The sequence below is a fragment of the Halyomorpha halys genome, unplaced genomic scaffold, assembly GCF_000696795.3.
Source record: "Halyomorpha halys isolate HHAL.00 unplaced genomic scaffold, Hhal_1.1 Scaffold350.1, whole genome shotgun sequence".
NCBI lineage: Eukaryota > Metazoa > Arthropoda > Insecta > Hemiptera > Pentatomidae > Halyomorpha > Halyomorpha halys.
In genome coordinates, this window is record NW_027107986.1 from 321,341 (window position 1) to 345,412 (window position 24,072).

Here is a 24,072-nt window from a genome sequence, read left to right on the forward strand (position 1 = left end):
CACAATCTACTGAGCCTCACAAACTGGACAACGTCTGGTTCCTGATATAAAACTTTGAGCCCCTGGTTTGTTTGACGTTTCCATATCTGGTTAACCTTGGCAGCTCCAAATATTGTATGGAGAATCTTTCTCTCCAAGATAATTAAGTTGTGCTCACCAGCCTTGGAGATAGTCCACGATATTTAGTTTAGATAGATTCTATTTACTACTCAGACTCATGTCTTTTATAAAATAATTCTAAATTATCTTAATGTTAATTTGTATTTATATTTTTGAGGTTGGAAAGACGACTCTTGTCACCAGATACATCTACGACTGGTTCGAAAAGGACTACTTCAGGACACCATATAAATCATTCATCAAAAATTATTTATTATTTGTCAGTTTACAATATAATATATATATATATAATTATATAAAACGTGCCTTCACTAACTTAAACCAGCTTACTTCAGTAGTTTGAACTGTATCTTACCTCATCCTACTCCCATGTATCATTACAAAAAAAAAAAAAAATCATTCCATAGACAACAAAAAAAAACAGATATCTTTTTGAAAATCTACTTTTCCAGGCTTGTCAAGAAAACGTCAGCAACCTCCAGATCTGGATCCTATAATTCTTACATCTTTTCATTTCACTTATTTAAATTTTTTATGTCCCTGGTATCGTTACTACTCTCAAAAGCTCACTGTAACATTTACTGGTGTTAAAGCCATCTTATTACCTCACCCATTTCTTGAAACTTTTTCTCAAAACCTTTAAAGACATGTTTCCTTTACCTAGGTTTTGTTCAAGTTTTACTCTTCAATGCAAAGCATACCCACCAATTCTTTTCAGTGGTCTAATTTTAAGTCCTGAGAACTATTATTACTGATCATAGAATGTTACCAACAATACTCTCATCATGATCCCACCAATCCATTTGTGCTTTACCTTATAGCATCCAGATTTTCCAATTTTATCAGAACCTTTCTCTCTGTCCTAATCCTCTGACTCACTCTATTTTATACTCCTCTCAATATCCCACAGTCCTTCTCACTAATTAAAATGACTTTATGTTCTTTTGTAAAATATAAATATCAGATTCTTGTTAGTAGCCAGCATTTCATACGTGACTTAGTGACAATGACTTATGGATCTTTAATTCTACTGTATTTTAATGCCAGTTATAAAGCCCAGGATTTCGAAGGGTCCTACTTTTCTCCTTACTATTGAGGGGAATTGTTTGTCTATGTAAATATGCACTGTAGCATTAAGATTGAGGCTGTTGTTGCCAGCTGTGTTGAGATGTAACCTTAGCAATCTTGAGTCTGCAGTAGTGCTGGTTCTGTTCTGGCTTTGGCGGGTTGATTTTATATTCCCATTCCATTGACTCTCTTCCCATAAACTTACCTTGTATTAACTTTTACTGTTTTCTTAACTCTCTTTACTCCTCAAAATTTTATTTTAGTTTAGTTTTTTCTAAGGAGTAGCTCTCTACTATCCTAAAATCCAAAGTTAAATACTGACTCTAATCAGATTCAGAGTTCTGTTTTTCTTTGAGACTGGAAATAATAAATAAAGCCCCTAATCCTTTCTCTCCATCTTTATCCTTTCTAGCCTTCCAGAATCTTTGAAAAAATAATTCAACTAACTACACCTCCCTTAATCCACTTTCAAAAGTAACTATTGATCTTCAATGAATAACTAAAGTTTGCAATGAAGTTGATTTTATGTGAAATCATGTTTTAATGTATTCTTTAAAATTTAGCAATCCAGTTCTTCACTAAAAATGTGAGGTTGAAAGAAGAAGAGGTCAAACTGGACATCCTGGACTGCTTGGGGTGTGAAGGAGCATACAAAATATTCCCACCATGTTTCTACAGGAATGCTGCAGGAATCTTTCTAATCTACGATATCACAAGAGCCGAATCTTTCAAGAAAATTGTAGATCGTGATGTTGCTAAATATGCAAATTTTTTTGCAGTATTCCTGTTAGTAGGGACGAAAAGGTATGACAATCTAGTAATTATGATTAGTATTTTCATTTTAAATTAAATATTCTTTTATATTAGTCAGATTTATAATTTTAATTATGTTATGGGTTAGTGGTAATAAATAATGCTTTTAATTCCTTATATACTTTATTCAATCACTGATAAATAAAGAATTCATTTCCACCTTTAAGATATTTTTTATAAATTTATATTTTTCATTTAAGTTAAATGGTGATGGCTTACTATCAAATAACTCACAATTAACATTCTTGCCAATATGCCAACTATGAGTTGTCTCTTAGTTTTTCATTTAACTATGCTAAGAAAAATACTATGAGTCATCTTGTAGTCAGTCGCTATTATATCAGACAGTTCTTGAAATATTATTTTAAACCTTATGTTTTTTGATAATTAAGTAAAATGTCTAAACTCACCAATAAGCTTCAATTCAAATATCATATTTCATATTTTACCCTATTATTATCCTAATATTAACACATGAATAATCACACAATGTATCAGACAGCTTCTTTTATGTGGTGGTTTCAATTGATCATGAATTTGCTATAAACATTGCAGTTCAATAAAGTCGTGTGTGATTGTATTCTGTATTTGTGTTCTGTTTTCTTTTTCTGGAAATATCATTTTTTTTTTCATTAATTTAATTTTCTTTATTAAATCTTATTCTCAGGACAGTATCAATGACATAAACTGTGTATACAAAACAGAATATTTAGCATTCATGCTTACAATTTGCTGGATTTCACTTTTCAGTGAAACGCCTGACTATGTGAACATGTCTTGAAATGTCGCCTCTATATAGTTGTATTTATACAGTATATGTATAAATTCACTGTTGTGTATATAATTCATATGTATAATTTTTTTTTTAATGGTATTTTTCCTTAGCCAATAAGTTATTGGCCAAGGATCTAACAGTTGATCTTAAATTATATTTCCTTTAAAAGAACAACAAGTTTCTGAATATTTTGTAAATGATACTAACAAAACATAAGTCTGTCATTACATCTGTCATTCTACAATAAACTTCAAAACCATTCAGATTCTGAAGCAATGATGAAGATTCATGTTCATTATAATCTTCATTTTATTACCAATGTTTAAGGAATTACTTTTAATAGTCAAGGCATTTTTAATGAAGAATATTTGAAATGGGCGAATGTTATTTAAAAGTCCAATAATTAAAAAAACAGAAATATCCTAGGAAAATTATTTTCTAATGATACATTAAATAACAAAAAAGTGAATGCTATTTATTTTTCAAATTACTTGGAGGATAGCAAATTAATACAGAGAATCAGCTAAACTACATTGGAACAGTGTTGAAAAGGAATAGGATTTTTCAAATTTTAAAAAGTAGAAAATTGTGTTGTGGGACTTCACACCTCTCTTCTCAACCTACTCAACCTCTTTTTCAGTACAGGTCCCTTCCTTACATCATTTAATAATGATACAGGAGAAGGCTTGTTCAGGCCATCTTCAAGGTCTGTAAAGCCAAAAAAAAAAAAATTTAAAAATATACATTTACGTTCTTCTTCCTCTAAGCATATCCCTTAAGAATTTTATTTAAATGGATCTCTAAACATTTTTGTTTGCAACAAACAAACAAAATATTATTTTTGACTAGACCTTCATATCTGTGATTACTGTCTGAAATCCTCTTGTCTTCAAAACATCCTGTTCCGCCCTTTTCTCCATATGACCTCATCAAGATTTCATATAACCTACTCGTTATATCCTTTACCCCAAAAGTAGTATCCTAACATTGTTTGGACCTCCTTTCATTTTAATCTCTTCAACCCAACCTAGATTCTATCTACTGCGATACTTCATAATCCTACAATTCCATGGACCCTGTTATTTCCACTCTCACTTCAAATCATCTTTCAATTATTCGACACTCATACTCCTTACAAAACTAAAACCTTACAACGTCCAGTTATGCATCCGACCGTGTTGGCTCCTCTTCCCCTCCTCCCCCCAAAATAAAGCTAATGATTAACAAAATGGAAGCTGCAAAAACACAAATTTTGTCACACTAAGAAACCAATAGTTTTTGAGTCTCTCAAGCAACTATGTAATAGAATACCATCCGCACAAGATGCTAAATGCCACAACATCCACCTCTCCCTCTCCAATGCTTCAATTTCTCTTCTATCTGGAAAACCATGTTAGTCTGACCAAAAGGATTAAAAAATCAAATTCCAAATCCTTCTTCACCTACTGACTTCGGTTCCTTTTCTCCCTTCTCTGATCTCTCAAAACGCCTGGAATATCTCATTCAAAACCAACTTTCAAACTTTCTTGAAGCATCTTCCCTCCTTAAACCTCTCCAATCCCGCTTCTGTACCTGGCTGTTCAACACAATTTGCTCTCCTAAAAATAACCCATGACCTCCATATCAGAAATGACCAGGAAGGAGGTCATAAAACAAAATAAAAGCCTGAGTAACCTCTGCCTACCGCTAGCCTAGTTTTTTGTGACTCCATTAGCATTTTTAGGAGGTTTGTTATGCTCAGGTGGACTTCATATAATTTCAGTATATGGATCTGAACTGGATCTGAGCTGTGAGGTTCAGTGTCAATTGCTTTTTTTGTATTCAAGTCAAGCCATTGATAAACTTAATTGTTTTTCAGCGACCTGAGTGGATATAAATTAATCTATCACTAATAACTCCTTGAAGCCTCTATCTATCTTTTTATATCTTAATTGCTCTGGTGGTATGAGATCGTTACTTATTAAATGATAATTCATTTTGGAAGAAACTGTTGATGATATGAGTTCATACGTTGTATTCAGACAGGTTATTTGTCTGAAAACTTTAGGTACAAAATTCAGTCCACCTTCCTTTGGTATTATATAGGTTATCTCTGCACTGGTTTCCCATGGAGACCAGTAAGTTGTTTTAACCAATAATTATTATAACAATTAAGCCAATAATAATAATAATAATTATTATTATTATTATTATTGATTTTTTACTTCTGTGTTATTTACTTCTGCTCATCATGCCTTGTTATTTACAATTCTACTACTTTTGACTTATATAACTTTAGATATCACTTCTTTTCATTTTACCTACATATTCTCATGCTTCTTATTATATCATGTTTATCTCTATCATCTTTTTCATTCGGAAATTTTCCATTATCTCAATTTTGATTTTTTCATTATTTACCTATAGCATTTTTTTATTTAATTTTTAATCCTTTTTCTAATATTTGCAATGTTATCTTTTTGTATAAATTCTTTTCTTTTAGTGTCTTATCTTCTTGTTATACTGCTTCTTTTATATTTCTTTCACTATATATGGGTTTTGTCTTTTTTTAATTTTTTTTTTTTTGAGCCCAAATGAAGGCTTGTAATTCAGGACAAAACATGGGAGCAAATAAATTAAGAATTACATAATATTTGTGTTCATTAATACTCTACTGACCACACCCCACTCCATCTTTATTTTTGAAAAAAATGTTTTATGTATAAGAATTATTTTTTCAATAGGATTTATATAAATACCACATTTACAAATATGAATGTAGCATATTCTATTCTATGTTTAAAAATAAAACTTGGTTTTGCACAGTGATCTTCAGCAGGAGACAGAAGTTACTGAATTAAGGGCTGGAAGATTGCCCGATGCTTATTGCTTTCAACGAACTGAAACTTCAGCAAAGTTAAACATACATCTAACAAAGCTATTTCATAAAATTTCTGAACTTATCGTATCTAAAGAACTGTATCGAAGTCGTGACATGTCTCACCAGGTATTGATTCCTTGGAATGTTTATTTTAATCATGAATGTATTTTTCTCTAATTATTAAATATTAATTAGTTTACTAGAATCTTGGGGGTGGGGTAACTCAGTGAGTAAGATGCTGTGATATTAACTCCAAGGACCTGGGTTCGAATTCGGTTGTGGTGGATAATTATTTATTCTGTTACTATAGCTGTGAGTTTAGGAGTCCTCCAGGGTTCACCCAGCCTCTATAAAGTGGGTAATCTTAATTAGGAAAAATCTGTCAGTTGAGTTAGATCTTGAACAAATCACCTCCTTACACAAAAGTTGTTTAAGAACAGTGCTTCCTCACAAAGTACTGAACCCCTGACCTTTCATGGGTTATAGAGATACATATTTTAATTACTAGAATAATCTGCATTATGTTGAGAATGTATAAACAAGCAGGTTGATTATTTCTCAAAGTTTAGGACCCACAATACAAGGTACATTACCTTAAGCATAAAAATGCATCACATCGAACTAAGTGTTTAGCCGTTTTGTTGTCCAAGCATCAGAATCTACAGATAGGGTATTCAGCTAGCTTCAGGTTGCAGAGATGTTTATTCAGTCTGCAGTGTTCTTTATATAGCCCGAGAATTTCCTAAGGATTGCTCTGTCCATTAGGGACAGAGTCATGCTTGTAATCTCATGGAGACACTTTGGAAAGAGTTTAGAATGAAGCTGCCTCCTATTTAGCCACTATTGCATGGATTGTTATGATGAGCTGCCTTAATCAACCTTCTTATATAGCCAAGGCTTATTCCACTACTGTCTCAAGTGTTAATGGAAATGAACTCACAAAAATCTTCCTTGCTAGCTTATCGGCTTCTTTGTTTCCTATTTCTTTAACTCTTACTTTATTAAAATGTAAAGATTGTTAAGAAAAACATTACAATGATTAATAAGTGCTTCTCCTACTGCCTGGCTATCTGTGTAGAATATTATGAATCTACCCTGCAGCACCTTGGTAGTAGAATATACGTCTTCATTTCTTAAAAACTTTTATAAATCGAATATGCACTCTTCTGGAATTGATAAGCAACCATTAAAATACGTCAAATTATTACTTCCACATTTAATTCCTATTCTGTTGAATATTTTTGATTTATCTTTACTATCTTCATATTTTCCATCACTTTAGAAAAAGGTTTTGATCACTCCCCTTCTTAAAAATTCAAGTCATAGTGATGTGAAACACTATAGACCTATTGCAAAATTATGTTCTTTGTCTGAGGTTCTTACAGTACAATTTTTAAATTCTAATGATCTCTTCGATTAATACCAGTCTGGCTTCCGATCAAGGCCAATAGTACTTAAACAGCATTATTAAGGTTGACTGAGGACCTTAGGCTCGCGATGGATAGACGACAAGTAACAAATCTGGTTTCTTTTGATTTTAAAAAGGCGTTTGACCTAGTAGTCCATACCATTTTGTTGCAAATTCTAAGAAACAAGTTTAAATTTTCTCATAGTACAATACTCTGGTTTGAATCTTATTTGAAAAATAAAACTCAAGCTGTGATAGATAGTGATGGATCCATCTCTGAATTTCAACCAATCGTTTTGGGAGTCCCTCAAGGCTCAGTCCTAGGACTGTTACTCTTTCTTTTATATGTATCAGATATCTCATCGATACTTAAATCATGTAAATATCACATATACGCTGATGATATTATCATTTATATGTCATCGAGTCCTGATAATTTTAATAAAACCATAGAAAAAATAAATCAAGATGTAAGAAAAATCTTTGCCTGGTCAGTAAATCTAAAATTCACCTTGAACCCATCAAAGACAAAAGCAATAATTTTCGGTAGCAAATTTTATGTAAAACAATTAGTCGTAGGAAATTATCCCCAAATTCATTTAAATGATATACCCATTGAATACTCTCAAACTTTATTAGTTTTCACTTGGGTGTAACATTCTCTTCATCACTTGATTGGAAAAACCATGCAGTCTGTACATCTCAAAAATGTTTAAGAAATTTGTGCCAGTTAGGTAGGAATAGAGAATGCTTGCTTATACATCTCATCCAGATATTAATAATACCAAACGTCAATTATTGTTGTGTATTATTTACAGATATACTGGGCAAAGACATATCAATTCTTCAGAGGGCATTTAATGCATGTGTTATGTTCATTTTCGATATCCCCGTTCATGAGCATGTAACAACGTTTTTTGAAGAACTCTGTTGGCTCAAAATCCCTGAAAGAAGAAAATACATGCTGGGTAGTTTCCTGTACCAACATTTTAAATATAAAACTCCAAATTACCTCTACGATCTCTTTAAAAAAAAATTCCTCCTCCAAAGCGCGTAGTTAAAAAGCATAACAATCAATTTCACATTCTAGTCCATCGAACATCTCAATATAGTAAATCATTTTTAATTAGCGGAATTTGTTTCTGGCAGGAAATCCCAGAAAACATTAAAATTATACAATCCCATACAGGTTTTAAAAATATGTATTATAAGCAATTAATGGATAAATGAAAACTGATCTTATTTACCAATGATCTTGCTGATGTGGATTTACTTTAGATATGAAGATAATATTGCTTTGTGTTATCTATTGTCTTATAAATATTTTAAATTATATAATTTTACTCTGTTTCATTTTTGTGGAAAAATGTTATTTGGTAATTAGTTTTTATATATAAGAATATTATTTTTTATTCAATAGTTCTTTCTATAAAGATTTTAAATTGTATAATTTTTTGTTTTTGTAATTTCATATTTATAAGAACATTATTTTGTTTATTCAATAGTCCCATTGGGTAGTATATTTTAAATATTATTTTGGTTCAAGAAGAATGTTATTTTTTATTTATTTATTATTATTATCCATTTATTTATTTTATTTTTAAATTAATTTGTATTTGAAAAAATGTTATTTTGTATATATAATTTTCTTCAAGGATACTTTATTTTAAATCTCTTTCTTATTTTATTTTAATTTTGTTCTTTTGCTTAAGAAGGATTTTATTTTGTAATTTACTTGTATTTATAATATCGCTTTATGTACCTAATATTTCCAGAGGGCATACATTTTCATTTCATTCTTATTATTTCATTAGCTTTACTTTTTATCTCTTTTTTTTTTTTTTTTTAAAGTTACCATGTTTGAAAATATTTTTTTATTATTCTAATTCATAATAAATAAATATATTTTTTCATTTAATTAATTTGTACTTATACAATATATATATACACTTTCTTTATTTTAAAACATTTATTTGAACATTTTGATCCCTCATTTAACTATGAGATCAGCACTGGAAAAAACATGTTGATCCAATCAAACACTATCAGGCATTTATGATCTTAAGCCAATAAATTATAAACCTTCATTAGTCTTACTTAATCAGTTGAGCCCTCATACTCTGGCTGGTTTGCACACCAGGAACAGTAATACTTTCCAGTACTGATGTTTTTTCCACTGCTTAAGAGGATCCATACATTTTTAGTTGAGGGATCAAAGCAATGTGTTTCAATAAACAATTGACTTCAATTCCTTATGAATGATAGTTTCATTTCATGATTAATGAATAATAGTTAATCGTGAAGGTGTAGGACAATAATAAAGCTTAAAATATTGTAGAATTAGCGTTAATCATTATCATTAATTATTCACTGGTATTGTAGGAGGCTTTTTTTTTTTTTTACATTTGGTTCAATTAAGTTTTTTTAAAATAATTTGAGTGACATTAGAACATGGTTTTTTTTTTCATGAGATCAAACATCTTTATGGAAATAAAGCAAAAAATTACTTGAAATTGATTCAAAAGCTTTCATATTTCAAACTATAAAGGGTATCTCTATATTTGAAATGTAGAAAACATAGTTAATACCACCACATATTATGGATAGCACAAAAAATATTTATGACATAAAAATAAAACCATTGGAAAATATTTTTTGCAAAACTCAAAGCTCAATTTTTAATTTGAAAATAAAAGGTATTTGGTCAGTTCTGGCATATATGAGATATGAAATAGATAAAATTCTTGTAGAGCTTGCTAACAAACTTGATAGATAACTGCATTACAAACTAACTAGTGATCAAAGAAAGCCCTATAAAAGACAAAGACATGAAAAGATTAAATTAATTGAGAAATTTGAAAAAAAAAAATCAATAAAAGGAAAACAAATGATCTACTGACAGTCATACCAACCACAGCATTCCTCAACCTAACCGAAAAATATATGTGTACACGTATTCAGAATGTACTCAAGACTAAATTTATTAATAAGTTAGCCAGAAGAATATTGTAAAAAAAACACCTATCTGTTGTTGAATACATAATTCAAACCGTAGAAAAAGAAAATCTAAAACAAAATGAACTAAAACTTAAGTTAGTTAATACTATTACAAATATTTGGAATAATAATAACATTCTCTGTTATAAGTTAAGGCTTATAAATAGAGAAATTAAGGTAGTGTAAATATTGTTATGAAACAACCTTGATGTATTAGTAATGTATGTGGATAAAGGAAGAATTACAGTTGCTGTACACAAATATGAATAAAATGAAAAGTAAAAAATAAAGAAAGTTGTTATGGAAATGTTATTCACTAGAACTCATTAAATAAATGTACAACTCATCCTGTAAATGAACCTAAAAAATTAAGATTACAAGAAATATGGTTTTGAGTAAAAACCGATTAAATTAACAGCGGTTTCTTACATAATCTTAGATTTATGCTACCACATGACAACATAGCAAGTGTTGTTAGATTATTGTAATGTTGTTTGCATAAGATGATGTGTATTAATTTGTATAGTAGAGTGCTTGATGAAAAGGCGATGGCCACAAAACATTGTAACAGATAAAATAAAAAATAAAAAGTTATTATGTAAGAGTTATTCACTTCAACTCATATCATACCAACTTCAGATCCTATACGCCTCCAATGGCGCTCTTGTGTTGTTAATCGGATTCCTTGTTCTACCCCTAATTGTTCTTTGGAAATCAAAAACCACTTGAAAACCCCTCATTCCTAACACAAAACATCCATCAACTCTCATAAACCTTTCACCTTCGAACTACTTGAATATGCCTCGATTCTGAACCATTCATTTAACCTTGAAAAAACTTCTGTCTTAGCTATAATCACCAAATATAACAAATACACCTGTTAGCAGAGTCAATCCTTTTTAATTAGGACAAAAATCTAGTTAACCTTTAATTTGAAAAATATTGTATTTCTTTAACCTACAGACATACCCTAAATATTACTAAACACAACTGACTGTAACATAATATTTCTACTCTACCCCACCATTTTTATTTCCTTCAAAATTTCTACACATTTCCTTCTTTTCATATTTCATTTTTATTTTTTTCATTTCTCTAGTGCCCTTTCCTCCTAGCCTATCTCCATTTTTATGTCTTCATTACATTTTATTTTTATTTATACTTCATATTCTTTATGTTTGTATCTCTTTTTATAACATATCACACTTCATTTACTGTATTATCTCTATTGTATGATTATCTGTTAATTTATTCATTTTTCTATTTAATATTTTACTACTTCAGCTATGGCTGTTCACACATACACGCTCAGTGTGTGACAAAATGGTCTTACAAAAATTAACTTGTGAAATTTGGTTATTTCAACTCAGTGGACCTCAAATCATGTATTTTCATTGAAAACACAAATTCAAAATTTTGCACAATCGCACTAATTTCCCTTACAATAATATTCCATGCATAGGTTAGTGAAAGTAAAAATATGGGTAGTGTTCCACGGTTAGTTTTTTTTTTTCTCAAAGTAATATCAGGAATATTATACTTTCTTTCTATTTCATGAATTTGCACTCACCAGTGTATCTCATTGTTGGCATCGATAATATCTCCTTCTGTATATTTTTTTGACAACTAAACAGGAAACAATCAATTTTATATATGCTTACCATTTTTCTTTAATATCTGACCAGTGTTCAGTTGCTGGAGAGGTTTGATATTTAAGTGTTCGAGAAATAGTACTAACACCAATAGAAGTGTTCATATTCTTGGTCAACTTTGCTTCACATATACCTACCACTGCTTTGTTAAGCTGTTTTACCTTGTGTGAAAAAAGCATATTGTTCTTATGCTGTTACAATTATAATTTCAGAATTTCACACTTCCCCAGCACTTTTTGAGAATATGCACCTATTTGGATTCAATAAGGTAAGGGTTAACCTCTGTTTTTGAAATATTTAATGATTTCCAGACAAAGCTGGCTGTCCCCAGTAAAACTGCTTATTATTATTACTATTTCTCTAGCATTAAAATATGACCTATCAACCCCTTCCAGTAGCTGGCCACTGGTTGGGTATTGAAGAAAAGTGGTGGTCAGAAATAGGCACCCAGATATAAAATTTATTGTTTTCTATTTAGATGTAAATATTTATATAAATGGAATATGTTATCAATGCCATCAATGAATTACTCTGAGGAGCGGATATTCATGAAAGAAGACACCAGGGACTTGAGCCAGGGCCGAAATATTGTATTCATCATAGGAATAGATTTGAATGAGAATTATGAAAGTGTATTCTATTCTGGTGGCCAATTGATTGACTATTAACAAAAATGGTGGCCAATTGATTTATTGAAAAAAATTTATTATTTTTAAAAAATAAGTATTATTTCCCACTAGAAAATGATTAAATTTTTACCTTGACCAGCGGTTCCCAAGCTTTTTTTGATTAAAAGCACCCCTTGTGGTTTAAAAAATTTTGTGGAAGCTTTGTTTGGCTAAAAGGACTATGCAGCACCCTTGTTGAGATAAAAAAATATTAAAATATTTCTACTATTATTCTTAAAGTGGTTAAATATGTAGTAAAATAAGAACAGTGTAAAGTTAGTGCTGGAATGCCCAGCATATTTGCTATTTAATTTTTTTATATTTTGAGAAAGTGGCATCCGCTTCCTCACCAAGCCAAAGATCGTATAAAGTCAGGCATATGTAACAATGAAACTACTGAAAAGGTATAGGTAACTATTGAATGGACCTCCTATGCAGTTTAGTTTTTTATTCGCAAATGTAGTCAAAAGTTTTTAAAACATTCTTGTTTCTTGTGTTTCTTATTCTTATTTCTGTGACATTCCTCTACCTCTTAACATTGAATAAATGTTAATTCGTTAAAGGTATACTGTTTCATTGAAATTTTCGTGATTTAATGCTTTAGAGTACATATAAGGTAAAAGTTATTTTTTTATTAGTTAGTACATGCAAATTTTTAATTTTAATAAAATTTATTTATTAGTTTTTGTAATTAAATATATTCATAATGGGACCATTATTGTTTACCTTACAAATAATGTATAAATGAATGTTAGTTTTAAGTACTAGTACTCTAGTACTAAAATAAATATATCAAAAAAACTTATAATGTATGGTCATAGACTACTTATCTGATTATAAATATCCATTAGTGAATAAATACATAATAATACAGACTAGGGTATATAGAAAATTATTGAACTTTTGGACTAGTAATTTAGTTCAAAATGATTTGATTTAGCATTGATTGTTTCATTTGAATAGTCCTGATACTTACAACTTTAACTAGAGCCTATTTAATGTTCTTTTAAGCTCCAAAATTTGCTATGGTTTGTATTAACACTAATCTTCAGGAATATAGTAATATTGTTATACGATTATTGCAAAAACTATGTAATGAATACCCCTGAATAGGCTTATGACTCAGATTGATAGACATGAACCATAAGGTATCAAAGAGTGTCTGAAATTTGTTTTTAGGACAATATGGAATGAAAATAGAGTATACTATAAAGTAGACCGTAACCTTCCTAGATGACTTGTTCTTCCCAAGTATAATGTTTTAAAAAAATGTCTCTTTATTTTCCTTCTCGTTAAGTGCTTGGTTACTGCTCTGACATGGTTGACCTCCAATGTTATTCTCTCTTTTTGAGAAAAAAATTGAAATCGGTAGGAAAACATAGGTTTAATGGCGATTAATTGATAAGCCTTTATTGACTATTACATCTTAAATGTTTAGGTTTTTTCTGAGTTTTCCCGGTAATATTTCAAGAGAAACAAATTCAGCAATAAACCATTATGAGGCAGAACCAAGTAGTTTTTGATATATTTAATTTTTTCATGTATGGTTTTGTAATGTTTTTGCTAATAAAATACCACTCTTATATGTAAACATGTATTTAAATAAATTATTTAAGTTTTAACAATTTTACATGAAAAGAATATTTTCTTTTTAATATTATAAAAAAAGGCATGAATTAACATTTTCACATTAAAAGAAAGTGATATGTATTAAACCATATAATATTTTAAAAGCTTCATTTATTGTCATGTAAAAAACTCCATCATAAATGTAACATATTTATTATAAGATATTTTTAAAAAAGTTTAAATTTCTTTACACATATACATCAAAATAACAAACGAAACCCTTATAATTGTCAATAAAATACCAGTGTTTAAATATAAATATAATTTTTATTACATAAAAAAAAAATAATAGTACTGAAAAAGACATGCTTAAGTACTAAAGTGTATACAAATAAGGTCTTGTTAAAATCAATTCAATTTAATGCTAATCCAAAAACATTTATTTAATGTTATTCTTTTAATTCTATTTTAATTTTGTTTACTTTTAATCAGTAGCAAACAGTTTCACATCAAACTATGAATTTTTCAAGAACAAAATGTTTAATATATTATAGCAGTAAAGAATTTTATTTAGTAAGTATTCTATTTTATAAAGATTTACTTATTTATTCAAGAAAATTAATTATAAATTTTGTATAAATTAAAAAAATTGAGTATGTCCCAAACCCCTTAGGTCTATGGTTGTGTACATGTTTTATCACTTCAAATTTAAGACTAGAAAACCAAGATAACAATCAAAACTTTTTTCATTGTCTTATAAATTATAAAAAAAAAATTATAAAGTAACAATAACCATGACCCTGATTAAAGCAAAAACAATACTTAATTTCCTGAAGAATGTTCTTGCAGATTGTCAGGGATTGTCTGTCACTATGAAGTACATAGTAATAAATTACAAGATTTGGTCCCATAATGAATAAATGAGCTAAGGATTAAATAATTTAAAACCCAACACATAAGAAGAAAGGCCGAAATTTTCATTAATTATATTTATCTATGTCATTTTTAAGTGAGGGAAAAATGATTCTTCATTAATAGAGCCTTATTCTTATGTATTTTGTACCATATTGTAAGGTTTGTAACCACTGTAAATTTGTAAATAACTCTACCATTTTAATGAAACTTCATTTTCATCATCAATTTTCAATAACAAACATTGCCTCTCTTCTGTTGAGGATGATTAAATTTGTTATTCATCCAATTAAAAGAATCTCTGTAATGTGTGTTACAGAGACATTAAAATTCATGTGAAAATATTGTGCCCCATTTTAATTCTTAATCATAATACTACTGAATGTTGAGAACTATAGAATCTTTAAATGTAAAATAATTAGTAAATTAAATCAATGGTCTTAAATTAAAGGTTATGGAACTGGAATAAATACTAATACTGTATCAGTCTCAGTATTCAGAAACTTTCTGAAAGTTTTAGCAAAAGCAATTTCCTTGCTTCTTTTCTTCTGGGGTAACAAGCTGGAGAGAATTCTTTGTGTGATTAATTGTTGAATTAACACCTTCATGTTGCATCATGACTTCAATAAGAAATCTGTAAAATGAATAAAAATTCAATTAATAAGTCAGCTTTTAACAAACCTAAAATGATATCTTTATTTCAAAATCATTCTATATTGTATATATATGTATATATTGCCCATTTCCCCTTTGAAAAAATAGGCTAAGGCTGTACATACAAAATTACAAGAACAAATAAATCAGTATAATTGTAGACATTGAGTAGGTTAGTTCTTTCAAGTGACCTACCATGACTGGTGCCAAAACACTTTGAATACAGAGGCAGTCTTTTTTAGTCTGTAAACAAAATTTTTTTTTTCCTTTCTCTCTCGTTTTTTTTTTTTTTTTGTATTATGCCAATAGTAAGACCTGCAGTCTTGAACTTGGATGTCATGAACCAGGACAATCCACCTGCCGCAGTTCCACCAGTAAGGAAGACTCTGGGTGCCAGAAGAAGATATCTTTCTAATGTTCAAGGAGAGATGGAGACCAAAACAGTCCATTGGGGAATATGCTGCGAAGATACTATCCCATTACAACCAAATAACGAATAAACTGAGTGAAATGATGGCGATGGACCAGGTGCAGGCCCGAATGATGTTTTTACATGGTATCCTCAATGTGCAGCTGGCAAAGAAGATCAGGAGCAGAGAAGTTTGGCCGCATGATGATCCTTCTTGGAGAGCGCGCAGAAATTAATGGATGTTAGGACCAGAGAGGGGGAATCCCAAATGGAGGTAGATGAGCCAGACTGGACGAGAGTACAGTGCAATTGCCATAGGAACCCTCAAAACAGGAACAATAGATGGAGCCAGGATGATGCGAAGCAACCATGACCTCCGGAGTGTCTGAAATGGAGGAAATGATTAAGGGGCCACCAGGGAGTGGAAGCACGCATAAAAGCAGACAAGGGAACTGGAGACAGAAAGTTGTAAGAAGAAGAATCAGGGGAGAAATCTGAGGAGGGTGCCAGCAGAGGGGCAACCGCATACTGGGGAATTGCAGCGTGTCGAGCGGGAGCAATTCAGAGCGCTAGCGAGGTATGCTTATCATCTGAGTGGGTGGATTAATGATTGTGGACTTAATGACAGAGGGAGTTCGCACACCATCTTATGTCAGGAAGCGTTGGAGAAGCTATATTTTAAGGTGAGAGGACGCTCCAGGTTCAGGTATGTCATTGCCAACTAGTCACCCTGGGTGGCTCCTATAGCGTAGAGGGAGAGGTGAAGATTGGGTTGAGTAGGTGGGGAGCGAGCAGAGATATTCTTGTGATACACGTCGTGGCAGTATGCCACGGAGTATCAGGCAATTATCAGGTGCGACCTTTTAGAGCGGGTAGGGGTGAGGATAAAAAGCAGCAAGAATAAGTGGCAAATTAGAGTAGGGGGGAAGAAGTTTTCCTGTCACAGATCCCAAGGGAACGGGAAGGCACAGATAGGGATCGTGAACAGAGTGACAGGTTGATGACACAACATTATGTCAAAATACGCTGAAAGTTTTTTCAAAGAAGGGGATTAGCTGGGGGCGACAGGAGAAACTGTTTACGAAATAGGGCTGAAAATGAGTTGGGTCACATAAGTGAAGGAGCATTGATACCCAAAAATTTCATTCTTTTTTTTTTAGAAAATTGTATGTTTATTTTTAACCTGGAATTGAGATACACTCAAACCTCTTTATGTGAAGTGAACAGGCTGTAAATAGATAAATATTTTTCAACAGAAATGTATACTTTTTTTGTTTAATCATTCTTAAGAAAACTGATGAATCTATTCCTTTATTTATTTAAGTTTTAAATATTTAAATAAAAAATATGTAAAGCTAACTTAAAAGTAAATGTGTAAAAGTTTATAAATGAGTTTGCACATTTTAATGGGATTTTGTTTCAAAAAAGACAATTTATACAACAAAACATAGAATTATTTGTTTTTCCTATAATAATAAAACTTACATTACTGAAATAAGAACAGTTTATAGAATATGAAAACAAATGAAGAATTATGAAGGTACATACTTCATTGAATCATTGACCATCAAACCTTCTTTAGCAGATGTCTCAGTCCAACCAATGAAGTTATTCTCCTTGTGAAATGATTCAATGTCTGCTTGGTGGACTTTTCTGTCTTGCAGATCGCACTGTTCACATAAAGGAGGTAAACATTCATTAAGGCTCTAATTCCTAAATGCTTACGGTTTTATTCACAGAGGAATTATAATTTAATTTTTTATTTTTGGACTAAACAAAAAAAAAAAAGTGTAGCTAAATATGTGTACAGTAATATAAATTTTTGAAGAAATTAAAAAAAAAAATAGTGAAAAGTTTTCAAAAAGAAAATTTACTATAAAAACTATAAACATTGAGTTGAATCATATAAGGATCGACCAAAAATCAAGTTAATTTAAATGTAAATAAAGCAATTTTGTAATATTATAGAATAGTAAAAGGAGGAAAACGAAAAAAAAAGTCTTGAAATATTTTACTTCAACATGGAAGTTTTAATACAAATTAATTATTATTGTATAATCCATCTTAAAATAAAATGTATGGGCTATAAAATTTTAAAAATATGTATATTTAATAATATTCATTGTTGAGGAAGAACAAAAAGAATTAAATAATTATTTTTGTTACAGTATTAGAAGATTCCAAAACAAAGCTTTTATCTCTCTGAAATTCCTGTAAATAACTAACCAGTCAATGTTTTGCCAATCAAGCAATGTTTCTATCTAATGTTTCAGGATAGAAAAATGTAAAATATAATGAATGCAGATAGTAAACTACACATTTCTAATGAATAATCTTCAAAAGTTTAATGAAAAAGAATTATATACTCCAGAGAATGAATTTTCTTTTTTAGACTATTGATGTGAGATCTGCTTTTTATGGTTTGCTTTTATGTGATATCATCTTCTTGTTTTTCCAATCATCATAACATTGACTGGTTAGTTATTTGTATTGTATTTGATAGCTTTGGTGCTTTCTTTTAGTAATTTTCAATAATACTTTAATTTTAATGCATTTTATATGTTATGTTAAATAGTTTTCTGTGTGATTTAAAGAATTAGATAATAGTATCACATAATAATTAGAGTATGTATTTCTTACTTGTGCTTGCATAAATAAAGAATTACGTATATTACCTTATTAGCTAGAAGCATGCATGGCACAGGGCTACCATCACTGAGGGTACATTTCCCATCCAGATCTTTTTTCCACTTGAGTGTGTTTTCAAAAGAATTTTTATTTGTTAAGTCGAACATGATGACACATCCGTGTGTATCTTTGTAATACACTCTTGTCATCCATGTAAATCTTTCTTGTCCTGAAAACATTTTATTGGTAGGTATATTTAAGGCTATTCAGTCTTCCTTTATTAAACTCATTTACTATTTTATTTACCAACATCATTACCTTTTCATTAGTTAGGTTTTTGGGAATTTTTCATTTTATCTTAGGCTTTTTACTCTATTTTTATTATTGTGCTGTGTCTGATAAGTGGAAATAATGTGCTTAATGAATAATATTTTATAATACGATGCAGTAGTAGTTTATTTTATTATAAATATAATAGTAATTGGTAAAAGGTAACACAGTACAATAATGAACTGTAAAATTCTTAAAATGGGATGTTACTATCCCAAAATGTAACTCATCAAGAGATAACAATGTACAATAAATAAACAATAAAAATATTACTATAACCTAGAAAGAATCTACCTCATAAAGATAATTGCCTTGAAGACACTTTTCATTAAAAAATCTTTCCAGAAAAGAAAATTGGTTTAAAAAATTAAAAGTGATCAGAACTGAGTCATTTTATTGATTGTATTATTTATTTGGATTGCATAAAGATTGCTGACTATTATAATAATAGAAAGTCTCTTCGCATAACAATTAGCATTTTATTATTAAACCAAAAAGTAGTACCTGGGAAAAGATTTGGCCAAAAATTAACTGTTGTGAAACCTATGGCTAAATTAAATGTGATTATTTTGGGTTAATTTTGTATTTATTAATGCTTGATAACTAAGAAAGTACCTTGTCGCTTTTTCAGCTTCTAGCTAATTTAGTTATAAGAATTAGTTATAGCCAAACAGGTAACAACTGATGTTTTAATCATTATTCTGTAACAACCACTGTTTATTTAGTTATAATTTTAACTACTGCTAATTTTTCTCCAACTCTGCTTGGAAAGTTGTATTGAATATAAATTAACATTTATGAATTTATTTAGTTAAAATTATCGAATTATTTGGAAATTACAAACTTTGTCCTAAGGGTTCATATTTATACTATTGAGATCTGATGTCTCACAGAAATTCTTGACAATGCATTTGTATGAGTAAAGTGGCTAGGCTGGTTAAGGAGAGATTTGAGTTAGGATAATCAGATGTGTGGTAGGGATAAGCAATGAACCATAAGTGGTCAAAGAGCTAAGGATAATGGGCTTAGGACATTGCTGGATGGCTATAACTAACAGATGACAACTTGTTTGCCAGAAATAGGCAGGAAGAGGGGAAAAAAAAAAGTTTCAATAATTGGAGGATAAAAACTTTTAGACTTTGTGAGGGAAGAAAAACAGGGGAGTGTATATATCTCTGACTATAAATAGGAGTATCTACTAAGGTGAGGGCATAGGTAAGAACAGTGATGTATGGTAAGGTGGAAATCAGGGGGACCCTGATCTTTTCTCTCCGAAAATTATGAAAACATATGATTTGTATTTTAAGATATACTTATGTATTTATTATTTACTTTGAGTAATAATTATGTATTACTTTTTTGTTTTGAGTAATATTTGCCTTCTTATCAAATTCCATAAAAAAAAAATCTGGGTACCTCTCTGATTAAGAAAAAGAACTGATAAATGAGATACAATGAGAATACAAATAGAAGACAGACTACTGACTGATGTACTGATTTATTGGTTGAAAGTAATATTGTTGATGGAAAGTCAGCGAGAGATAGAAAGTGCCCCCTTTCAATCTCTCACTAACCTTCCCTCATTTAAAGCCCAAATGCCAAACATGTAACAACCATAAAATGTATAATAAGAAATAAATATTACAACATAATCTTCTAAACCATCAAAAGCATGTCTCTTACACATAGCATTTCTTGTTGACGTTTTATAGCCCCAGAGTGATAAATTAGCTTAACTTGATAAACCAAAGTGCAAATCTCCCCTTCATGGAATCCTCCACCTTAGGAGGCGGAGGGTAACAATATACATAGTGGATCAGTACATTCCAGTTCTAATTTTGGAAATATATATTGGACTTTTAATTCACTCTTTTCTTCTTCCCATACCTTGTCTTTCTTTTACAAGAGCCTACGGCTAGTCACCACGACCGATAGGCTAGTTTCCATCGGAGTGAAGTTTTCATCTTTCGAAGATTTACGGCTAGTTCCTGTAAGACTCATCTTGTCAACTCATCTTCAAACAAGCTACCTAACCTGTATGAACACGCATTGTTGAGACCTCCTGGTATAGGGAACTCCTCATATTCAATTGGAGTTAGAACTAACCAATTATACACAACCATCTCAACATTACAAACAGTTTAAAATCAAACTGCCATCTTCACATCAAACTTCGAGGTAGTTAACATAGTTATGTCCAAATGTTTATATTAATTGTCAACTGTGACAATGTCATTTACTTTTATTCACTTAATTTAGTTGTATTTTTATTAGTAAATATACCTGTACCAACAAGTATCAATAGGTTATAATTAAAATATATCAACATATTTTTCTTTTAATTAAAAAAATGCTTACGTCTTACCAGCAATGTCCCAAAGTTGTAGTTTAACAACTTGAGAGTCGTACCAGTGTACGACTTTCAGTGCAAAGTCAACTCCTACTGTTCCCTTGTACTCTTTGGTGAACGAGTTCTGAACGTAGCGTTGGATAAAGGATGTCTTTCCCACTGTAGGATCTCCAATAATTATAACTTTAAACAGTTTTTCGGGCAGGATACGGCTCCGTCGTAAATCAAACATATCGTCTGGAAAAATAAAACGTATACAGTTTACTAAATTTACTTTCTAAAAGTTATCCACTGGTTACAATATAAATGGAAATGGAATTCTTTATAAATTATTGTTATAAGTAAAAGAGTCAACTAATTTGTATATCTTACAGCTTATTGGGTAATGTGGTCACGAAAATGTCAAGTAAATTAGAGAAATGTGGAAATCATGGGAATATATAAAGTAATGGGACCACGAGTTTAAAACATAAAAAAAAAATGAGAACAAGTTCGAGAATAACATGCTCAGATGCACAATCAAAACTGCTTTGTTATTTCTTATGGTCCTTCTTATATACAATTTGGGCAGTGTTTACATGAAGGAGTTGGTATTAATTCAAATAACATAATCCTTCGGACTCGTTTACGAATATTACTCGTTATTACATCAAAAGAACAAAATAAATTAAATACAAAGGAAACTAAAACCGTAATAAATCTATATAAAATTATTTAATACTGAGGATACTCTAGTTCACTATGACGTTGCTGTTTGTGTCATGGGGACCTTACATTTTTGTTTTTCAAAATCGACAGTAACAACATTTTGTTCCCTAATTACTAACAATTCATTCATCATTTCCCTGAGATTTAAATTTACTTGCGCTACCCTTTAGCTTCCTCCCTCTCTCCATCATTCCCCGGACATTTTTCACAATTTCCTTGTCTCTAATTTGCTATTGACGATCTCCTTTCGACTGTTGCCATGCCTGTGTAATTCCGTCAACGCCTACGAAGCCTAAAGGGATTTTGAATGGTAATAACCCCGGGACAGTATGGATTGAATGGTTATACGTCGCAGCCATCCTTGCCATCGCTGCGTCCAGTTCCAGTATTTGTTTCATCTGGTATGCCCTCAGGTGATATTATTAAGATGTCCCGGGGTGTCGAGGTGTCATGCCACGGCCTTCTTCTCCTCGTTAATACCTATATATATATTGATACTTACTGTGTTAAAGTATTATTAATACCCACTTCTTTGGTATTTTTAAATGGACTAAAACTGATCTGGAGAGAATAGGTCATCATAAGTCTGACCATGGTTCTCCAACTTTATTATTGACCCCTTGATAAAGTCCCATTACAAAGTCCCATCGAAGTGATGTATGATGTATTCGTATTAAATTATACACAACCGAAAAGGTGAAAGGAAGAACGTGCTATGTCAAAGTTTTGGGGAATTTCACTACAACAAATATTTTTAAATACTCCTTTCTACATAGTGCTTTGCAAATTTTTTCTAAAACTTAAAAATAACATAGTTTTAAGAAGTTGAAAAATTGTATTCCAGTCCTCATAACAGAAATATAAAATCATTTAATACGGTTTAATTTCTCATAGCTATTCAATGATGGACACAATTTTAGGTTTTTAATCAAAATAGTTTTTCCTATGTTTTTATGTATGTAGGGAGTATTTAGCGAGTTTAATTTTATTCAACCAAGGTTAGGTAAGTTTTTCATGTATTAAAATCATAAATTAAACAATATAGTTGAAATTATTACTAGATTTGGGTGCTTTATACACATTTTGAGTTTTTCTGCACGATTTTTCATATTTTTGTTTTTTTACTGCACGTTTTTTGGTTTTTTAATTCCCAAAAATTCCCTAACCAAGTAATAAAAAAATAAAATATATAGTAATAGATGGTTGAAGGTCATTAAATTCGGTTTGATTGAAGTCAGGAAACTTGGCTGTAATTATCAGATTTGAAGCAGAGCCCATAAAATAAAGATGAGGACGTCAGCCACAGCTACGGTCCCATTTTGAACGGAAACAGCTTATTCCAACTTCCCTCTATTCACTAACTTCAATTACTGATTATTGTTTCTGCCAGTTATTATTATATTCCAATATTATAATATTATTGTTTATTATTTATTCCAAATTGTGTTATTTAAAATATTATTAATTAATGATTAACATATTTTTTATAGTTGTTCATTAAAAAAAATAACAAGTGAGAATTTTAAAATTATTAATAATATTTATCTAAATAATTTGAAGAAATTAGAACCATATATTTAAACCCAAATTCTCTAAATGAATAAAAAAAAATTACAATTTTTAAAATTTATACATGTTTATTTAGTGAGGGGTCCAGCTCATAAAAAAAATTTCAAACTATTTACTAAACAAATTTTCAACATAGTAGTAACAATATATTATCTGCATACAATTGAAACATTTCATTTTTTAATATTATATCCGTCGATTCCGACTATTACAACATTTACTAGACAAACGGTCTAAACTTCCAATTCATTACAAAAGACTGATCTACATGACTATAATAAGGCCTATCTGGACATAAGAAGTTGAGCTTTGGGGCTCCACTAAACCATCGAATTCCTCTCTCATCCAATCCTTACAATCAACAAATAGCAAATTTACTGATTGTATATAATTTAATGGCAGATACTTATTATCTGTCGCCTGTTGAGTGAGCCCTGTGGGTTTGGGAGCCCTCTAGGATCCACCCAGCCACATAAAGTGGGTACCCTTAATAGGATAAAAATCTGGTGGCTGAGCGTGATTCTAACCAAATCACCTCCTTGCGCAACCGTTGGTCTATTAACAGTACTTCCTTACAAAATA

General features: G+C 30.5%; 1 protein-coding gene across 1 annotated transcript in view; it reads right to left on the minus strand.

The window, feature by feature from the left end:
* Positions 1-12,794: 12,794 nt before the first annotated feature.
* Positions 12,795-24,072, minus strand: part of LOC106681605 (ras-related protein Rab-7L1) — a 37,883-nt gene continuing 26,605 nt past the window's right edge. The window contains exons 2-5 of the mRNA XM_014422016.2: positions 21,229-21,450; positions 18,581-18,762; positions 17,454-17,575; positions 12,795-15,476 (exon numbers count right to left, since the gene is read on the minus strand). Coding sequence (XP_014277502.1) covers positions 15,359-15,476; positions 17,454-17,575; positions 18,581-18,762; positions 21,229-21,450 — 644 coding nt within the window. The 3' untranslated portion in view covers positions 12,795-15,358. The remainder of the gene's footprint in view (positions 15,477-17,453; positions 17,576-18,580; positions 18,763-21,228; positions 21,451-24,072) is intronic.